This window comes from Eretmochelys imbricata, chromosome 11 (assembly GCF_965152235.1).
Source record: "Eretmochelys imbricata isolate rEreImb1 chromosome 11, rEreImb1.hap1, whole genome shotgun sequence".
NCBI lineage: Eukaryota > Metazoa > Chordata > Testudines > Cheloniidae > Eretmochelys > Eretmochelys imbricata.
This window is the reverse complement of record NC_135582.1, coordinates 18,483,116-18,504,703: the sequence shown is the minus strand read 5'-3', so window position 1 is coordinate 18,504,703 and position 21,588 is coordinate 18,483,116. Positions and strand designations below refer to the sequence as shown.

Below are 21,588 nucleotides of genomic sequence, written 5' to 3'. Positions count from 1 at the left end.
TTGATCACAGGATGACTGAGCCACCAATGTGATGCAGCCATGAAAATGGCTAATGCAATCTTAGGATGAATCAGACGAGGTAAGTCCAGTAGAGATAGAGAAGTGTTATTACCATTATGCAAGGCACTGGTTAGACCTCATCTGGAATAGTGTGTGCAATTCTGGTCTCCCACATTTAAGAAAGATTAATTCCACCTGGAACAGGTGCAGAGAAGAGATACTGGGATAATCAGAGGAATGGAGAACCTACCTTACGAGAGAACACTTGCGGAGCTTAGCTTGTTTAGACTAACCAAACTAAGGCTGAGGGAAGACATGATTGCTTGCTCTAAATACAACAGAGGGAGAAACACCAGGGAGGGAGAGGGGTCATTTAAGATAAGGGAAAATGTTGGCACAAGAAAAAAAGATCCAAACTGGCCATCAACAAGTTTGGGCTTGAAATGTGATAAAGATTTCTAACCATCAGAGTAGTAAAGTTCTGAAACAGCCCTACAAAGGGAGCAATGGGGGCGGGGGGGAGAGCCTAACTGGTTTCAAGACTTAACTTGATAAAGTTATGGAGGGAATGATATGATATGGCCTACAATGACACGTGGCCCCTTTGCGACTGCTGGAGGCTAATATCTCCAAGGGCTAGAGATGAGACACTAGGTGGGAAGGGGTCTGAGTTACTACAATGAATTCTTTCCCAGGTGTCTGCCTGGTAGGTCGTGCTGAAATGCTCAGGGTCTAACTGATCACCATATCTGGGGAGAGGAAGGAATTTTCCCTTAGGTCAGACTGGCAAAGACCCTGGATTGTTTTTTTCCACCTCCTCTGCAGCATGGGTCACTTGCTGGTTTGAATTACAGTAAATGGTGGGTTCTCTGTAACTTGAAGTCTAAGTTTAAATCATGATTCAAGGACTTCAGTAACTTGACCAGAGGTTATGGGTCCATCACAGGAGTGCATGGGTGAAGTTCTGTGACCTGCAATGTGCAAGAGGTCAAACTAGATAATCATGACGGTCCCTTCTGCAATTAAAGCCTATGTGACTATTCACAGGTAAAACAGTTTTCCAGAGACAGGTTAGAATAGGATATTTCTTTTGAAATTTACTAAATTCAGACAGTTCGTTCAAGTAAAGATTAAGCTCAGAACTGAGTGAACTCTGATACTATCTTTTGTTATGAAAAAGGTGAAGCAGAGTCCCAGGAAGATCCAGTAGCTATTGACTGTCAGAAGCAAGCATAAACATTATTTGGCACAGAAACTTGGCAAGCAATCAGAATGCTAATGGATCAGAAGTATAAGATGATAACAAGATCAATGATTTCACAGGAGAACCTCCGACCTGGAACAGTCCCATAATACTTAACACAAAACGAGTCCCTGGGATGCATTACGCACACCATGATTCGTGAACTGGAAGTTGCATCAACAAGTAATGCATATTTGAATACAAATTACTTTGGGGAAGGATAAATGATATACACCCACTGAAAGGGCCAATAACACCTCAATGCAGACTGCCATAACTGGCACAGTATTTGTAAAATTCAATAAAAATATTCTTTAATGTTTGTATACAATGCCAAAACAGAGGCACTGTTCTATAGCCCAGTTCCTAGATGTCAGTTTTCAGGATCAGAGTACAAAATAGGATCTTATTTCTCCTAAACTGGAAAAAAAAAAATTAAAAGGAGCCGATCTTTTGAGAAAGTGCATTTTGTATTTGCCACTCCCATTTTTCAGGCAAACAATAGAGCGAAGAGTTAATTCTAAGATGTCTGCCAACTCATTTTTCTGTAGCAAGGAAACCTTTCACTTCCTATTCCAAAAAGGAATCAAGTGTTACATAAAATTGTGTTAAAACTGTAGAGTTAAGATTATAATATGGTCAACCAAGACAAATTTACAGGATAAAGAAATAAGGCCTTGTCTAGCTGCAGAAGTCACACCAGCTTAATTTTAATTGATATAACTAAATGGATTTAAGAGCATTCATCCAGGATTTACAAATTGTTTATCCATTTTAAAGCAGACTGAAGTTATAGCACAACTTCTCTATGTAGACCAACAGTAAGAAACAATCTGCCCATTGAGTGTCAATTACACATATGTTATCTATTGTAGCAACAAACATTTTAAACTACATATTGATACAAAGCTCAAGCACATATGAATTATAATTAAGGCTACGTTTTAGTCACGGGTATTTTTAGTAAAAGTCACGGACAGTAAACAAAAATTCACAGCCCATGACCCCGTCCCCTGACTTTTACTATATACCCCTGACTAAAACATGCTCTGCGGTGCATACTGCCTCTGCCTGCAGGCACTGCCCCCGCAGCTCCCATTGGCCACAGTTCCCGCTGCTGCTCAGAGCCTGCCTCACCCTGTCCCCTGTCCCAACCCCTTGCCCCGTCCCACACCCAAACTCTGCTGCTTCTGCTGGGGAGGGTGGAACACAGTGGCCCGAGACTGCCCCAGCAGCAGCTGGTGAGCTGCCCCTGAGGCAGGAGCACCAACTGTTGCAGAAGTCATGGAGGTCACAGAATCCGTGACTTCCGTGACAAATTCGCACCCTTAATTATAATGGATCTTCACAGGAGTCATAGTTTAACAAAAACCCCAAATGAAATTACTTGCTCTACACTGTCAATGGGTATTGTAGCCCTTTCCATTGAGCCAAGATGGGGGATATCCCAAAAATCAAATACTTGTTTTTCTTGTTATAAAAGTGGACAAAATATGGACAACTGAAATCAGTCGCCCTCTGATTAGAAGCATATATTTTCAACTGATCCACTTAACATTAACAAAAAGATCCTCTTAATGTTTCTCTTAATTTTTCTATAAACCTTAAAGTTTAGCAAACTAAAAGGAACACAAACAGCAAATCTGTGGCCTCCTTTGAGCTACAGAAATATGTAATTAAGAAACCTAAACCAGGGATAGCCTATTTTTTGTCAAGGCCCAAATTTCTTGGTCAAGGTATAGTCAAATCCAGACTCCAGAGAAAGTAATAATTAATAATTATAATAGAAATACAAAGATTTTGGGGTCTGTTCAAAAACCTCTGGTGGTCTGGATTTGGCCATGGTCTGCCTATTGGCTACCCCGACCTAGTTTCCTCGCTAAAGCTGGATCAGGCAGCAATTGGTTACACAGCTCCCTAAGAAAAAGGAAACTGATTCAGTGTTCTTTGGACATATTTACTTGCAGCATTTAATATTTTATTTCCCCAAATAAGCTGCATTTCACATTTAAGTTCTCTTTCCTTCTTGCAACAAAAATTCACTAAAATTTGTTGATGTTATACTTTAATGTATAAAAGGTATTAAGGTTGCCCTACACTTTCTGTAAAATCCAGTTTTCAGTTACTTATAACCTTCAAACCTGAACCACTTAAATTGAGTTTTCTATTTCAGGCGTCTACCTCAAGCTAAATTTATTTTGAAAGTTTCAGCCAGAAACTTGAGAACCAAACTACAGAATAACGTTCTGTCATTTAAAAAAATTCTGGTGTCCTTTTTATTTGAGGAGTACTATCATGCTCTGGAATAAGAACTTGCAAATTATCAGGAGGTACATTGTGTGTTAGGGAAGTGCCTTTTGCTGTTCTTGTGAAAAATTGCTCAAACTTGGCCCAGTCATAATTTTTGAAAAGTTTCAGATCACAAAGACAGCTAAAATCTTGAAGATTCAGTGTGTACTGAGCACACTCCAGCTACTCACAGCTCCTATGTATAACCAGAGGTATGTGAGCCATCCCAGCAGCATGGGTGAGCATGTTCCAATCCAGGGTTACAAAGCCAGACTTTCCTTGCAATTGCTATTCTGGGCCAAGCACAAGAACTAAGAGCAGGGAACCTGTGCCTGCTGTACTTTCAGTGACCCTCTTGCTGGTACCCAGTCAATGTGGATGTGTTAGACACCAGACTCAAATGCAAAGGGGATAAGAGCCGGACCAGGGTGGAGGGAAAAGAGTAGACTAAAACAAAGTACCTGATGAGACTGGGACTCTGAGATGGGGAGGGATGGGGTGAGGGAAGAAGAAGTGCGAGCATGGGGAAAGTGTTAGATTTGACAAGGAGCTGAAGTATGGGGAAACTGGACAAGGAATCTGGAGGCCAGGGGGACAGGAGTGGAGTGGGAGACTGGGACTCTGGCAGAGACCCCTGGAGGGTAGGTATTAGGGTTGGTTGGGCAGGAAGACTGGAATGAGAAGCCTGAGAAACAGAAGTGGGACTGTGATGAGGAGCCCAGGGTAGAGAATAGAACTGGGAAAGAAACAGGTTGGAAGCGATGAGGCAGAAGGGGTGAAACTGAGATGGAGATGAGGCAGAGAAGTGAGAACAGCTAAAAGTCTCTGTCCACTACAGCACACTTCCCTCGAGAGGCTGGAATGAAACCCTAAAAATCAGAATCTCACCATTCTGTTGCAAACAGTAAGTATCTGTGGAAACCCACTGGCAATGTGCATTTTTCAGCCCCCTTTAAGTGCTGGTCCACATAGAAGGATGACATCCTACTACTGCCATCAGCTACTCCATTAGCTCAAGTGGCACAGGTCTGTGTGGTGGAGCAGAGATTCCAATGCTGCTAATGAACTATGTGGGTGTCAATATCTTATATGATGGAATCTGTTTTTTCAGTTTGCTTTTTAAAAACATAGGAAATTACAAGCCAAACTACATTAACAGAACATTATTAAGGTTGCAAAGTCAAGCCCTCAAAAATTAGGAAGTGCCATATTCTATGAGTCTAATTAAGATTGTACAGGCAACCTTAATTTGGCCCCTTGTGCACATTCATTTTATACAGCCTTTAATTACATGATCACACATTCCCTTCCTCCCCACCCAGATACCTGCCTCATTCAGTGCACTGGATATGAAACAGGGTTGGATAGCAAAGAGGCTGTTGTCTATAAATGCCCTATGACATTTGTTGCAGAAGTTGAAAGGTCCACAGTGAATGAACCAAGGGACTGCACAAAGAGAAAGGAGGGTCTCATGGTTAACGGAGCTGAATGCTGCCCTGGAAATCTGGATTCTATCCCTGTCTCTGTCAGAGAATTCTATGTGACCAAGTCTCCCTTGATCAAATAATTGTTAAGCAGTTACTTCTCCAATAATTTCCACTGAAATTCTATGAGAGATGTCTGACTGACAGTACTGGAATTCTACTTAACCAAATATCAGGTACAGAATTAGAATGCTTCCTCCATCCATCAACTTCTCAGTGTGCCTCAACTTTTACTGAACAGGACCACTTCCAAAAGGTGAGAGATCTCCATGTCCATTCAATCCTTGATTTCCATGGCCTTGTCTAAGCTAGAGTTTTTTGGTATTGTTACTCAAGTTAACCATTTTTGAAGATACTTATTCAGATATGAAATGGCTTCCTTGAAACTTCAGACATACCATGTCAGTGAGGAACACATAGTCTTCAAGATACCAAGGACAGCTGAGCTACCTAAATGGAGATCCACCTACCATGAATACTTAAAATTTTATTCTGATGATATTTTATTTCATACCTTTCACTTTAGAGCATAATAGAGGTACTTAAGGTTAGGTGGTGAGATACAAAGAGCTCACATTCCTTTTATCAGAAGACACATTTTAAAAAAAATTTCCATTTAAGTAATAAGAAAGGGGCATTCAGTTTGCAGCTATAACCTGATTATCAGGAAGTATTCTGGTCAAACTGCCAAGAGTTGGAACAGCACAAATGTTTAAGAGAGCTCTATCTTCTCAGGCCTTCCTTTTTAACAATTTAATCACCGTTTGCAGCTGTTTCTTAGCTTAAGTAAAATGGGTTAGTTTCAGTTTCCTCGTGGACAGATCAGCATCAGGTATCTGTCATTAGAACTGCCATCCTTATTAGTCTTGTGCCTTGTCTATACTGAACTTTTTGATACAGTCTTAACTCTAGTTAATACAACTGAAAACAGACATAGCCTAAATATAAGGGGAATGCAAGTGATTTGTCACTCAAACTCATCATAAAACCATCAGGAAAATGTGCAGAATTCCTTCTGGATGAATTTTTAAATATTTCATTTTAACTACTCACTTGTGAGGGTAGGTAGCCTCTCAGCAGTAGCTCACCAATCATTACCTCTAGCGGTATATAACTCCTCACTGAAGACTATAAGTATGCCAAGCTTGAAGTTTTAAAAGGAAACCATTTGGATGATCTAAATAAAAAAGGCTTAAAGATGACTAAGTCTGAGAATGAGTTCTGTGAGGAGAAAAATAAAGATTTCTGAATTTCACTTCAGTCAAGTTTAATCAAACCTAAAATAACGTATTAAAAGCGTGTTTTATCAGTTACTATACAGCCACTACAGTATGTACAGAAAGTAGCAAATATCATCTACTGCAAAGTGAAAATACTTTCATGCCTTTTCTAAAAAATAAAAATAAAAAATATCACATTAAGTTTAAGACAGCATGATGTTAACATATACCTCAGATTTAAAGAACTCTGGAGACAAGGTTAATAAAATGGTGTAAGAGGATTTTGGCAGGTGGCAGGAATCCCATTTTTGACCGTCAATCAAAACAGACAATTCCACAGAAAAAGTGAAGATGCCTGTGCTCTTTGTGCAGCATGTAATTCAATGAGAACATCATTGTTAAACTGATTTAAAATCTCAGTGTTCACATTTCTGGAAATGCCAGTTATTAAAATATGTAGATATGGCTCTCCAAATATAGTCATTCACTTGGTATTTAAAACCTGCTGTCTTCCTTACAAATGTACTTGTACGGGTTGAGTACCTAGGGCTGTGAAAACACTGATATTTGTTGATGTTATGTCACTGAAATATTTATATGAACATATTTTGTTTTTATATTAAGAATTTAAGGCTCTAATTTCAATCTTAAACTTACCTAGCTCAAAAAGTTAAAATGGAAGTGATAGGGACATTTTTTGTTATTCTGATGGGTAGGCAGTAAACTATAGAACTGTCTAGAACAGTGTTCCCCAAACTTTTTACCTGGTGCCCCCCACAGGACCTCCGAGCTGGAGCCGAGAGTGAGGCCACAGTCAGGGCCATGGCTGGGAACACAGCTGCAGTCAGGGCCAGGGCTACAGCTGGGCCAGGAGCAGGAACAGGTGACACTCCCTCCATGCTCCGCCGTGGGGCCTGGCCCGGGCCCCACCATGTCCTCCTCCCCCCCCCCACAACATTCCTTTGTGTCCCCCACAGTTTGGGGACCACTGGCCTAGAAGCATCAATGAGGAAGGGGAAATAAGTGGAGTTACCAGTTACTGGAAAGCAACTCATTGGCTGTTGGAGATGGGACTGTGTGGAGTCCTGAACTTATGAAGGTGAACAGGGCTTCTGAAAACTTAGGTTTACGTAAAGTTGGCTAGCTCCTTTTAGTTTTCAGCATTGAGTTCACTGGATGGTTTCTCATATGAACTGTGATAAGTGTAAAAGTTCTCAATCAATGCTGCAAATAAGTGGTTGGTATAGTGTACAGTTTTATTTGACTCAAAATTTCTGAAGTTAAAATAGTATGAAACAAGTTATTGCTTTGGCTAAAATAGTAAATAGAGTTCTTTAGAAGTAAAATGTAAAGGTTGTCAAGATAAAAAGGATCCATTATCTAAAGAGCCTAGAAAAGTCTGGCTTTCCAGATGATTCAATATCTGTGCCATTGAATGGAGCTTAACCGACTGAAGTGAAAGAGCGGACATTGATGTAGTTAATTTTATTTTGAGACATTTGAGAGTCATCAAAATGTAGCCACAAGAATAATTTAAGCCTCTGTTTCAGGTCTTCCAGCAGCTCTTTGATATTAGCTTCAATAATTTTTGACACAGAAATACAGCATAATTGATGTGATTATGCCAGAAAACCTGAACAGCGAAGACTTGAACTTGACAGGAAAGTTGCAACCTTCTTTTATGGAAACACCACCATTTTTAAGATAGCACAAAATGAACAATTTAAATAAATTTAAGCATTTGCCCTGGATATACTCCTCCGGACAGATTATAAAGTAAAATTTCCAAAAATGCCTAAATGTAAATCCATTTTCAAAAGTGGCTGTGGCAGTTAGGAGCCAAATCCCACTGGAAATAAAAGAAAAGGTACAACACTGTGTTTTTAAAAATAATTCTTGACGACGGGTTGGATATTTGACTAGTCCAAAAATAAATGGCCAACTGACTAGTCAAATAATATCAAGAACAGTCAAATATTTTTAAGCACAAATTCATTAGAACAGCAACAAAAAAGTAAGATTTTATGGTCACCAATAGGCTCGGCCTTAAATAGATGCTTATGTCTAACAACAAAAATACAAATTACTTAACTGAGTTATTTTAATGCAGGAAAACGCAAAACACAATGAAGTTCCAGGGCATTCCTGCTGGAACATTTGACTGTGATTAAATAATAGTCTTGTCAAGCCTACATGATGGATTGCAGGCGCATGGAATGGTCTTAGAATTCATCTCCAATATGGACCATAATTTACTGCAGGGACCTTGTCCATAAGGCTCTCTCGATAAAAAGTTTTGCCAGCTTAAAAAAAGCATATTAGATAAAGACAAAAACATCTAGACTATTAATATATTGTTTTCAAGCTCAATACAGTGTGGACGTACTAATGTTTAACCAGATCTTGAAAGTTAAGTGGTTATAGATTATGCTAGATTTTTCAAACTATGGTCCACAGAGTTGGATTCTGGCATTTCCAGCAGCCAAATTTCATTAAGAACTGCTAAAAACATTCATTGCTTTTACAATATTACTTTCCCATGATTGCCTCACATGCCACGGAGATGTTATGAGATTGTGCATGGGGGGGGGGGGGGGGAAGGAGGGAAGGTAATCAACAAGGCAATCACAGTAATACAGCCAAAGCTATGAATACTCTGAGAACTTCCATAATTGGGTATCAAAATATTTTAACTCTTTGAAGTGCAATAATTAGGAGGAAGAACAGCTTAATCACACCTACAGTCTATCTTAAGTATTTATATAAAGCCAATCCATCATTTTAGTGTTTAGGCACTTTACCAGGATTCTAACATGTGTGAAATTAAACAATGACAGGGCATCATATGTTAAGTGCACTGGATGCTTCTTAGCCTGGTTATCTGGTACAGTATTTCTACAAAGTGATTTGAGTGTTTTAAGAGTTTCAAGTTTAAGAGTGCATCTTGGGTGTTTTACCTCCCATTTCCCTTGTGCCAAGGTTCTCTTCTCATTTCTGCATTTGGAAACAGGCAAAAACGATGTCTCCAATTAATACAAAACTGAAGCCAAGTTACAGTTGATGCCTCGTATGAATGTAATGATGAAACAGTTTTTTAAACCTGTTATGGGAATAGTTTGCAGACTTGTGTGTCTGCTGCATCTTCTTTTAACAAGATTATAGACCTTATGGTGTTAAAATAGTTAACCAGCAAACCAAAAGTCAAGTCTCTGTCAACATTGACATTGAAAGCATCAGCTGCACTAATGATAAATTTCATGCTAAACTTCGTTTCTACATGGTTTGCCTGACCAGTGAAAACTAGCTATTACTGTTCTAAAGGTAGAGTATGGATCTAGATAAAAATTTATTAAACTTATGGTTGGTCTCTACTGACCAAACAAACATTTAGAGAGTTTAAAAATGGCTGTTATGCTGCTTCAATGCCAGGATATACAAAACCTAACCTGAAACTACTGCTGAAACCATTGCAAGATAGCCATTCTGACTTCCTTCAAGATTTTAAGAATTTACTACAAAGTTGCTATCATTTTGAAAACTGCAGAAACAGAACTGAGCCAATAAAAATGTATCAGTGAATAGTTTCTTTCAGCAGATCTTATATTAGATCTTATATTATAACATTTAGCAATGGCCATCATGGAGTAGAGATTTTTGCCTATAAATATGTATGTATTTGCATGATCTACTTACATGCATAATCAAGTGGTACTTAAGGAATAAATACATAAGTTTAGTGTAGAATAGTTAAAGGAAATTCAGTTTACCAATAAAAAGGGAATGAAGGCTTAAGCCTTACAATCTGAATTGATTCTTGCAGCCACAACTCAACCTATTGTAACTTTTGGCAGCTAATTTTTATCCCCAGGCTTCCTATTTCTTGTTTTCATGAGTAAGCATTAGCTTTAATGTAAGTCGAAGAACCATTAGACATGCATATTCGATAAAAAATGTCAGATAGGCTTTAGCTTTAAGATCATTAGTACCTTGTACAATTTTAATTTCTAACAGTTAGTTTCTTCTTGCAGTAAATGAATGTAGTAGTTAAATTTTCAGCTGGCCAAGCACTCTGAAGATTTGGATAACATTTACTAAGTATTCATAACAGCCTTTGGCCTTTGCCCTGTCTACAAAGAACCTGCCAGATGGCCTGGGAGTATGAATTTAAAAGTGACTCACATTCACTTTGAGACCACTCCCTTCACCCTAAAAGAATAGGAAAAGAAAAAATGAGGCAGTGCATTTGATGCCTATGCATCAATACAAATATAAAAACCACTGTCTAACATAACATTCATAGCAAATACAGAAAGTTATTTGGAGACACACGTATAAGTTCTCTGAAAGATATGTGCTAGCTTTTTAACTTTTAGTTCAATTAATAAGTTACAACATTATCCTTTCATAAATGTAGCTTTTCTGAAACTGAAGGCTGCATAGAACTGACCCATAAGAAATTTAATGCAGCTCTGCTTACAAGTTACAGATGTGCTAGCAATTCTAAGAACTAAGTGACTGTATAGACTAGTTTCAGAGTAACAGCCATGTTAGTCTGTATTCGCAAAAAGAAAAGGAGTACTTGTGGCACCTTAGAGACTAACCAATTTATTTGAGCATAAGCTTTCGTGAGCTACAGCTCACTGTAGCTCACGAAAGCTTATGCTCAAATAAACTGGTTAGTCTCTAAGGTGCCACAAGTACTCCTTTTCTTTTTTTGTATAGAAAAATGTCCAGTTGAAGGTAGAATATAGTGGCTAAAGCAGAGGTGGGCAAACTATGGCCTGGGGGCTGCATCCGGCCCTCCAGGTGTTTTAATCCGGCCCTAAGGCTCCCACTGGGGAGCAGGGTCCGGGGCTTGCTCCGCTCGGGCGCTCCAGCCAGGGAGGAGGGTCAGGGCCTTGCCCCACTCCGTGCAGCTCCCAGAAGCAGCAGCATGCCCCGTTCCAGCTCCTATGCACAGGAGCAGCCAGGGGACTCTTCACACTGCCCGCACAGCTCCCATTGGCCAGGAACCATGGCCAATGGGAAGTGCGGACAGGGCAGCGCCTGCGGACAGGGCAGGAAACAGAGCCACCTGGCCACGCCTCCACTTAGGAACCAGATCGGGGACATGCCGCTGCTTCTGGGAGATGCTTGATGTAGAGCGCCACCTGGAGCCTGCGCCCAACCCCTCCCATGCCCCAACCCCCTGCCCTGATCCCCCTCCCACCAGCCGAACCCCTCAGTGCTGGCCCAGATCACCTTCCTCACTCCCAACCCCTCATCCCCAGCTCCCCCCCGCACATACCAACCTCCTGCCTCTGTCCAGAGCCCCCTCCCACACCCTGAACTCCTCATTTCTGGCCCCACCCCAGAAATGTGAAAGCTATCCCTCACCCCATCCCACACGCAAACCACCAATTTTGTGAGCAATCATGGCCCGCCATAAAATTTCCTTACCCAGATGTGGCCCTCGGGCCAAAAAGTTTGCCCCCCCCGTGCTGAAAACTCTCGTCACTACCAAAGCTGGCCTTGGTTGCTAGATGCGTCTTGGTTTACCACCCAATGGATTTCTTTTTTAGGCTACACCAGTCTGGGCTGTGGAAACATCATGTAAACTCAAATCTCCACTCCAATCAACTCTGCCTGAATGAGGAGGGCCATAAACTGCCCACAGTCACAAAAGTAACCTTTGGGTGCCTCATTAGATTATACTCAATTGGCCATGGATTACCAACTAGATCAGCAGTCCTCAAACTGTGGGTTGTGACCCAAAGATGGTCGTGACCCCATTTCAACAGGGTCATCAGGGTCAGCGTTAGACTCACTGGACCTGGCGCCGAAGCTGAAGCCTGAGCCCCGGCGCCTTGTGCTGAAGTTGAAGACCAAGGGCATCAGTGCTCAGGCTTTGCCCCCCTATGTGACAGGCGTCAGGCTCAGGCTCCAGGCTCCCTGCCTGGAGTCATGTAGTAATATTTGTTGTCAGAAGGGGGTTGCGATACAATGAAGTTTAAGAACTGCTGAACTAGACTATGTACTTATCTATCAAAATGAGAAAAAGTGATGTAATACAAACCTTTTACTGTCCTTGACGGATTAATCCAAAAACACCTTTAAAGGGCTTGTCCATGCAAAATAACCTAATCGTATTTAAACATGATTTTGATAGATATACACTTGTGTCCTAAACTTTTAACACTATTCTTGCCCTGAGAATAAAAAGCTATTTTAAAGAAGTTCATTTCAGGCTAGATACATATCACAATAAAATAAATACGTAGCCCTCTAACATGGTTGTAGCACAGATTTTCTCCATTCATACAAAGAAGAATAGCGAGTCCAGGTACAAGACATAATAAAAAGCCTTAAACATTTTTGTAGACGTGGTTTAAAACTCTAACTATTTGATAACCAGCTTGCTGCAAATTGAAAGACTCCTAGGTGGCAAAAATAATTTATCATGGTTAGCTAATTTGTTTGTAGTCCAATCATTTTATACGGCTTATTTCTTGTTCTACCATCAAGACACAAAAAAATCTTAATGCACCTGGGTCTCAACTATGTTTCACACCAGTGTTTAAACTATTTTTACAGCGTAGCCAGGGCTCAGAGAGACCATCCACGCCATTAAACATACCTCCTTACACCATTGACTATTCTTTATGGGGAGGGGGGGGGAAGAGGGAGAGGAAGGGGAGGAAACAAATCCAAAAGATCTATTTTCAAATGATGAAAGACATAAGCACTGAACAAATATTTTTTACCAACACATCTAATATATCTGACAGGAAAAACAGGCTTGAGATTTCACATGATCCAGTTTTTAAAAATATTCCAAACAGAACTGGTTACAGAAACATCCAAACACAAACAGAATTTTTATTAAAGATTTAACATCCAGTTCACCAGTAAATTACATACAAGACAGCAAGAGCTACTTTCCAGGCCAGATTTGAGATTTTTCCATCTACTGTATCTGCCCATTGAGTTACCGAAGGTGAAGAGTTATACGAGTTGACCATGGCTTTTACAAATCAAAGTACAGTAGAACCTCAGAGTTATGAGCTGACCAGTCAACCACACACCTCACTTGGAACTGGAAGTATGCAATCAGGCAACAGCAGAGACCCCCCCAAAAAAACAAAAAAAACCCCAACCCCCCCTCCCCCGAATACAGTACAGTACTGTGTTAAATGTGAAATACTAAAAAAATAAAAGGAAAGTTTAAAAGAAGGTTTGACAATGTAAGGAAACTCTTTCTGTGCTTGTTTCATCTAAATTAAGATGGTTAAAAGCAGCATCTTTCTTCTGCATAAGTAAAGTTTCAAAGTTGTACTAAGTCAAATTTCAGTTGTAAACTTTTGAAAGAACAACCATAATGCTTTTTGTTCAGCTTTACAAACATCCTCCATTCCTGAGGTGATCATAAATTTGAGGTTCTACTGTATACGTAAATTAGACGTAAACCATAACTGCATCAGGTAATATTTGTTCCCATATCTAGAGCCCTTCAAATCTGCGGAGATCAGCTTTATATCTGCATATGCAGATATCCTCGGACCATGTTTGTAGATCAGATGCGGATACAAATTTTGTATCCACACAGGTCTCTACCCATATCCCCAGACTTTTAAACTACATTGACAGAGAGTTTAACCAACAAATCTACAATAGAAAAATCAAGAAGATTGGTCAGTGTGTATTCTTGCTGTTTATCACATTATTTCTCTAGTTTAGGAACACAGCAGAAGTTAAATTTTAATTACTACCTGTTAAAATAGTCTCCACTTGAAATCAGAGTACTACAAATAATGTTTCTAAAACCATATTCTGAAGCTAGAATTATAATACTCTAAAATACAATGAAACTGTACATGCTGACAGCATCACATGTGAAAGCTATGCCAGCTGTTGCCTCAAAATTATGTGCAAGTATAGTTTAAGAGTATAAAAGTCAGTACTTACATTTCTATTAAATTTTGTGAAGGAATGATGCATATAAAACCTGTGCATGTAAACAATTGCAGTATTTATTGTAAGCTGAGATCTGAAAGATGGGATTAAGGAAATTTTACACATCTAGACAAACAATGTATAACCAATAAAGTTGAAATTCTACCTACTACAAATACTTTTTATGTTATTCTATTAAATAAAGCTATAACTGAATTAATAAAGCAGAAATAAACTGAGAGTATAAATCTGGTGTGAAGGTACATTTACTATTTGTTTCAAACACATAGACTGTAAAACCAGACTTACGATATCTCATTCATTGGAAGGAGACTCCCTAATTCAGGGTTTATCTTTAGACAGATAACATTTTAACATTGCATCCTCTTGCTAGGAACAATTTTACTGTATTGAACATTTTAAAATAACTCTTTCAAGTATCCTTTATACAAGTTTATGCAGGCTAAGAGTCTTTTTTTCTAACTACTGTAACCCACTGAATCCTAGCTTGTAAAATCAAATTGAACAAAAACTTTTTATAGTAATTGGATGTTAATTCCAAGAGAAATGGAACAGATCATTTCCTGTGAACAATAACTATTGTTTATACATACAGTACTTCTAACAAAACCTAATACTCAACGAAAAAACTCCCAAGTCTACAATCATGCTATATGACAATTTAAATGAGGGAAATTGTAAAGGTATAATTGAAAACACAAGAGAAAAAAGAAAAGTACTTGTGGCACCTTAGAGACTAACAAATTTATTTGAGCATAAACTTTTGTGAGCTACAGTCTGTTGCATCCGACGAAGTGAGCTGTAGCTCACGAAAGCTTATGCTCTAATAAATTTGTTAGTCTCTAAGGTGCCACAAGTACTCCTTTTCTTTTTGCGAATACAGACTAAGACAGCTGCTACTCTGAAACAAGAGAAAAAGTTTAGAATAATGGCTTTAGGATTAAACGAAAGAGAGAGAGAGCGAGACTAATTTTAAGGGCTTGTCTACACTGCAACATTGTCGACAAAACTTTTGTCTTTAACAGGTACTTAAAAAAAGCCAAAAAGACAAAAGTTTTGCCAATGCAGGTGGCAGCATGAATGTGGCTTTGTCGGCAGGAGTGGTCTCCTGCCGACAAAGCTAATGCCACTCACGGGGCTGGAAGTATTTAGTAGGCAAAAAGAGAAAATACTGACAGAGCGCATTTACACATGCGAGTTTTAGCCCTGGTCTACACTGGCGAGGGGGGGGGAATTGATCTAAGTTACATAACTTCAGCTAAGCGAATAACGTAGCTAAAGTCAACGTACTTAGATCTACTCACCGCGGTGTCTTCACTACAGTGAGTCGACTGTCAACTCTGCCTGCGCCTCTCAACTCAGTGGAGTACAGGAGTCAGAGAGAGCGCTCGAGGATCGATTTATGGTGTCTAGACAAAATCAATCGACCCCTGCTGGATCAATCGCTGCCCGGTGATCCGACGGGTAGTGTAGACATACCCTTAGCAACAAGGCTGTGTCGACACAGCCCTGTCGCTAAAAGCTGCATAGTGTAGACAAGCCCTCAGTAAGACAACTGGGAGCCCTTCCGGAGTATGGTCGAAAATAAACTAAAATTAAGCTACAAACACAGGGTCTTAAAATGCAGCTCTTCCTCCTAACACTATATTCAACTTCAATAAATGTCATTCTCCTTTGTATTTCAAGGGGTGGGAGAGAAGAAGTTTGGCTTTAAGGGACTAAAAATGTTAAAGTAGCTGCAAAAGCCAAAGGAGAGAACAACTTTGGAGTTCAGCCATATCAATGGGGGGAAAGAATCCCGACCCAACCTTGAGAAGCATGTCCTTCAATCCCCCCCGTCCCCAACACCCGGCAGCACAGAGTTGGGGAACGTTATAACGCCTCAGACCCACTCCCCGAGGAGGGCTGGATCAGCCGGGAGTTTCAGAGAATGTAATACGGGAACAGAGAGATGAGCCAACAACTCTCGCCCCCAGACCCACCCGCTGCCTCCCCTCCACCACACCGAGGCCCCAGCTCCCTTCCCGGCGCCAGGCCCCCGCTCGCCTCCTCTCTAGGCCCCCGGCACTCTCCGGCTCCCGGCCGGTACCTCTCGGCACACCGGACCTGGTGCCTTGCGGCCCCTAGGCCGGCCCCGGCTCCCCTCCACCTACGCGCTGAGCTGCCGGATGAGGCTGCCACCCAGGCCTCGCCCCGCCCCGCCCAGCCCGGCCCGGTCTCCCCGGTCGGATACACGTTGAGGCGCTGGCCCATGTCCTGGATGAGGTTGGCCGCCTGCTGCCGATACGAGAGCTCCTTGTCGGCCTCCACCCCGCAGCGCCGGGTCGGCGTGTTCTCCAGCTGCTCCCGGCTGAAGAACCAGCGCGATGCAGACACGGAGGAGCCGCCACCCCGCACCGCCGAGCCCGCGCCACCAGACCCGCTCGCAGCCGCCGCCATGACACTTCCTCCCCCTCCTCCTCCGGCCCCGCCCGCTGGCGGCCCAGCCGCCGCGGCGCCAGGCCCCTCTTCTCCCTCCATATTAGTTCTCGCGAGAACTCCGGGCCCCGGGCCCCGCCAGGATTCCACCTAGCCGCCTAAAACCATAGAGTCTGGCGAGAGCGCCGCAAGGAAAGCCGTGTTACGTTGTCTATGAGGTTGCCATAGATAGGCGGACAAGCCTATCGAGGCACCGTAGAGTACAGTGGCCCGCCCCGGATGTGGGGCGCAGGGAGAGGAGCCACTCTAGGATCGGGAATAAGAACTCCACCCCGCGCCTCAACGCCGGCCCCTTCCCCCGCAGCCTGAGAAAAGTCCCGCCTCGATCGGATCCGGGCGGAAATGAGGTACCACCGTGCCTCTCCTCCCTTGTGCGGCCGCTGGCGCGCGCGCTGGTTGGGGAGCGGGGCTGCGTCACCGTTTGACTCGCTCACCGACTTGCGGCGGGCAGCGGCTTCGTGTGATTCAGGGGACGGACGGGGTGTGTGCGCGCCGCGGCCCGCTCTTCGGCCGGAGCAGGCCTCCCTCACCCCAACCCTGAGGCTCGCCCAGCGGCCGCCCCTCCCCCGCTGCCCTTCAGGCTCAGCCCCAGCCGTCCTCCTGCCTCCTTCCCGGGCTTGGTCTGGAGCCGCTCCCTTCCCCGGAGCCCCCTCTGGGGGCAGGGCTCGGTTAACTCTCCTGTGGGCCGGGGGTGATTAGATTTTGTGGAGCCCCTGTATACAAATCTTTTTCCTAATTTAAAACAAAGGCTCACCATTATGGCATCGAGGCTGTTAACGCAGTACTAAACTTGCCTTTTAATTAACATAAAGCTTTTCTTTGGTTACGTTTCAGTCTTAAAACATGTAGAATATAGTTAAGTGAATTCAAAATAGCCTACTTCTTACCTTAGAACAGGTGTTATATTAGTTTCTTTCTGGGATGGAGTCTGGGTGCAGGAGGGGGCTCCAGGCTGGGGCAGAGTGTAGGGGTACAGGAGAGGGTGAGGGGTGTGGGCGGGAGTTTGGGTGTGGGAGGGGCCTCCTAGGCCCTTTTAAAAAAAAAAAAAAAAAGCTGCCAGAAGATGCCTCCACCATAAACCTAAAAGGCGCTCTAAGAAAAGGAAGCAGAGCGTTGCCCTCAGGAGAAGGATATATTTTAAAATGGCTTTCATTCATTGTGGCTCTGAAGAATGTGCCAAATCAGAACGCGATTTATTTCAAATAGCTCCCACACAAACTAGCATAGAGAATAGCTTTTATGTAGCAGTGCCTCCTTTGGGCACTTTAACAGTGAATGCCCCTCTAGAATTTTTTATTTCAGGACTCGGGAATCATTACTTACACCTTAACAACATGCTGCTGTACGTGTGCTGCAAGATGGTAAAAGAAGATTGCTCAGATATTGATGACGACGCCTGGGTTGCCATAACAAACAATCCCATCGCCACCTTTTTAACCAGTTGGATGTCACTCGAGGCGACCATCTTATCAGTCAGAGCAACAATTGTTACCCTTACAGAGCCTTGATAGAGCTGATTCTGAATGACAGCCATGACGCCCTTGCTACGCAGTTTCAACGGGAGGGTTTTATAAAGACACAGCAGGGGCCCATGAAAGCACCATTTTGGATGGTGCAGGTAACGAGGGATTTGTGCGCCGGACCAGACTAATGGCTGGCAGCAGGAAGCTGGATATTTTGGGGCCTCTACGCAGCGATTTATTTTTTCACGAAAAACTGCTGCTGAATGGCGTGGACTTGAAAATTAAACTGACGCATAGCAAAGATGTTTTTTGCTTCATGAGCGGGAATGCCAGTGCATATTAAGTGCATATTATTTCAGTGTCCCTGTTTGTAAAACGGGTGAAAGTGACACCAGGGGTTTGCTTGGGGCATGTGGAAGTTCTGATGACTGCCAGTGCTAAGTACTTAGTAGACAGGGTGGGCATAAAGATGTTTAGCATTCAGGCTGGCAGTCATGTCAGTAACCAGGAAAACTTCTTTTTGGGACAGTTACCCAAGAAGCTCATAATTGGGTTTATCGATAGTGACGTTTTCAGCTGCAGCTGTGTTAAAAACCCTTTTAACTTTGGCCTTGTATGTGGGTGGTGAACAGGTGCCAGCAAAACCCCTACAACCCGATTTTGAGAATGGAAACTGCGTGAGGGAGTACATCCAGCTCGTGCAGGCGACTGGGAAATATGTAAAAGACCGATCGCTCTTGACGGATCATTGTGAATTTGCCCAGGGTTACACACTGTACGCCTTTGATCTGACCCCAGACAAGGAGTGCGCCAATCATCATTTTTTGTTTAAAACTGGAAACATGAGAGCGGAGACTCGGTTTGCAACGGTGCTGCCCTCTGTGGTTAACATGGAAGTGTATGCGGTTTTTGATGATGGTTCTGATACTTTTTTTTCACCACTAGAGGCGCATTTTATTTATTCTGATAGCTAGGAACGAGGTACAATTTTTCAGCATGTTCCATTATCCGTTAATTAAAAGGGCTGACGGCAGAGGGAGTGCTAAGCTCAACAAAGGACCGATAAAGCCCCCGGCCTGTTTTACAATTAGCTTTTTTGTTTTGAGGGATACCCTTTTATCACTCAGCTTTTTAATAATCCCCCATTTTCTTTTTAGTACGCTTATTTGTCGGGGTTTCAGAGGAACGTTTCCTTTTCACGTGTTGAGCGCTATTTCTGAGGTGGTCGCTACAAGGTTGTCAGAAGCCAAGCAGAGAATAGCTTTCCTTTGCTGCGGTTTGGCTTTGAGGAATCTTTAAAAGAGCCAGGTTTCTCTGCACGCGGCTAGACATGATTGTCAGGGGGATGCTCTTTTTAAAAATGAGGGTTTGATAAAAATAACTAATTTTTATGGTGTGTTTTTTTTAAGGTGTATACACAGGGTCAGTCAGGGGGAAAAGGCCCATTCTTAACCTGAAAGCTTCAGGCACTGAAGCATTTAAATCCACCAGCAGGTACCCATAGAGATTTTTGGTAGCATCCTCAAAAGCCTCCAAAAATAATTGTGTTTTACCAGGGTACATTTGCTGGGCCAAAGTGGTTATTTGCAGTTTATGTGGGTTTTTTGTTCTTTTTTTTTAAAAGAACCATATACTTATTTAAATTAATCGTTAGGCTTTTTTTTCCCCCTGACAAAACATGTTTTGCACAATGTACATAATACTTAGGTTCCTGTGGTGCATGTATTTTGTAAAGGCTTTCTCAATTTTACCACTTTCAGAAGGAGACTCCATTAGATTGTCTGTAATAACTATATTCATTTTATTACTAGGAAATAACTTCATCATTAAAAGTATCAGCTAAACCTTCCAAAAACGTAATACATGGAAACTTTTGCAACAACTCTTCATACAATGGTTGCCAACACCCCACAAGATTTTCAGGCATGCACAATAACAGCTTATTGCGGTTTTCTAACAATTGCTTTATATAAAATCCTTTTCCAGAATTCAAAGGACCATAAAGCAAACAGGAAAAGGGGTGAACAAACTGAATGTGGCTCTTCATAATCAATTCCTGTATGGCAAGGTTTTAAAATCCACCTAGAGGGCTCTTTGTCATAAACGACTTTCTGGTTTTTTTTCAAAGTTCTTGTTTCTATCAACGAGCGTGTGTGGGGTTTTTTTTTTTTTTTTTTACCCTTACTATCCCTGGCAGTTGTAGCACAATTTCTTTTGGGACCTCTCCTGTGGGGTAATCCCAGACGAGGATTTTTAAGGTTTCAAAATTAATTTTCTCACTATTCCCTGAGTTGAGCATGATCCCTTTTACTTTCATACAGGTCTTACCGCTGGACGGTTTGTACCCATATATTTTAGAACCAGCAGACACAAACTCCACAATGCATTCATCTAGAGGTATTTCACTGGTCAAATCCCCTATATAGTCACCGAGGGGAGGGTTCCATGTCCCCTTTTTACTCACAAAAAATCATAGAATCACAGAATTTTTTTAAAGCTCCTGTAAACGACCTAACAGATGATAGACCTCTAGCCTGGCATAAGCAGTTGTTTATAGCATGCTTTACACGTTAGTGTTGCTGGAAAGGGTGCAGTGTTCTTTTGCATACTTCCAAGACACCACATCTGTGTCATCGTCGATAAACTCACATGGTGAGATGTCATAATAAGGTACAAAGACATACTTGAAGAGCTCGTCGGGGTCCGTCACTATATTGGTGTTAGTCAAATTTGTTCGCTGATCACATTTTCCCCACAAGGAATTTAAAAACAGCTTAGAGATTCGTCTTTTTGCATAGTTTTCCTTAATCTTGTTTAGATGCAGGCACACGCCTTCTCTGTCACGATACTCTTTAATGTACTGGTTTTTTTGGTGGTTCAACTTGTCCGTACACCAGTGAGGGAACCCTGAGGCCTCTTGTTTCTGTCTCAGGTGCGTTTTAATGTAGTCTGAAAACAAGGTATCTGAAGAGCAGTTAAAGTGCCAGACTTCATAAATCTCAGCGATCCTGTACCCTTTGTCTAAAGCCTCCACCAGCTCTATCGTGCACCCAGTCCCTGTTAAAGCCCTCTCCTCCTGACTGTGTATGCAGGGGTCCTTTTATTTTGTTTCTGCACAAAGGGCGCATGGGAAACATTAGTTTACTCCCGACTCTGTACGGTAAAATGGGGAAATACAGGACTCTTGGAGGGTACACTTTAACTTTGGCAATACCAAAGTACCGTCTTATTTCCCCAGAATCCTCGTACACAATAACGGGGTGCTCTACTGGGTATTGTTTAGTCTTGTTAACAAAAGAGTAGAGGCTGGTAAAATCGTAGTAATGAATCTGCTCTCCGGGCTGCGGTTTGTAATAAAGACAGATGGCGTTCGTTCTACCTCTGTAAAGTGCGTCTCTAGGAACCAAAGGCTGTGATAGGTTTTTTTTCCTCATAAAAAAGCCCCCACCCAGTTTTCG

General features: G+C 42.0%; 1 protein-coding gene across 8 annotated transcripts in view; it reads right to left on the bottom strand.

Annotated features, from left to right (window-relative positions):
• Positions 1 to 17,651, bottom strand: part of CCNT2 (cyclin T2) — a 44,136-nt gene extending 26,485 nt beyond the window's left edge. For 3 of the 8 annotated variants that reach the window (XR_013347575.1, XM_077830598.1, XM_077830600.1), the window contains exons 1-2: positions 16,423 to 16,631; positions 14,181 to 14,262 (exon numbers count right to left, since the gene is read on the bottom strand). Coding sequence is in view for 5 of the 8 variants with exons in the window: in XM_077830598.1 (XP_077686724.1) it covers positions 14,181 to 14,262; positions 16,423 to 16,628 (288 nt within the window). In the remaining 3 variants the exon portion in view is untranslated. Of the gene's footprint in view, positions 1 to 6,069; positions 6,465 to 10,222; positions 10,241 to 10,415; positions 10,443 to 14,180; positions 14,263 to 16,422; positions 16,710 to 17,554 lie in introns of those variants that run through there. The other 5 variants (XM_077830596.1, XM_077830599.1, XM_077830603.1 and 2 more) reach the window with 5 other exon arrangements.
• Positions 17,652 to 21,588: the final 3,937 nt, after the last annotated feature.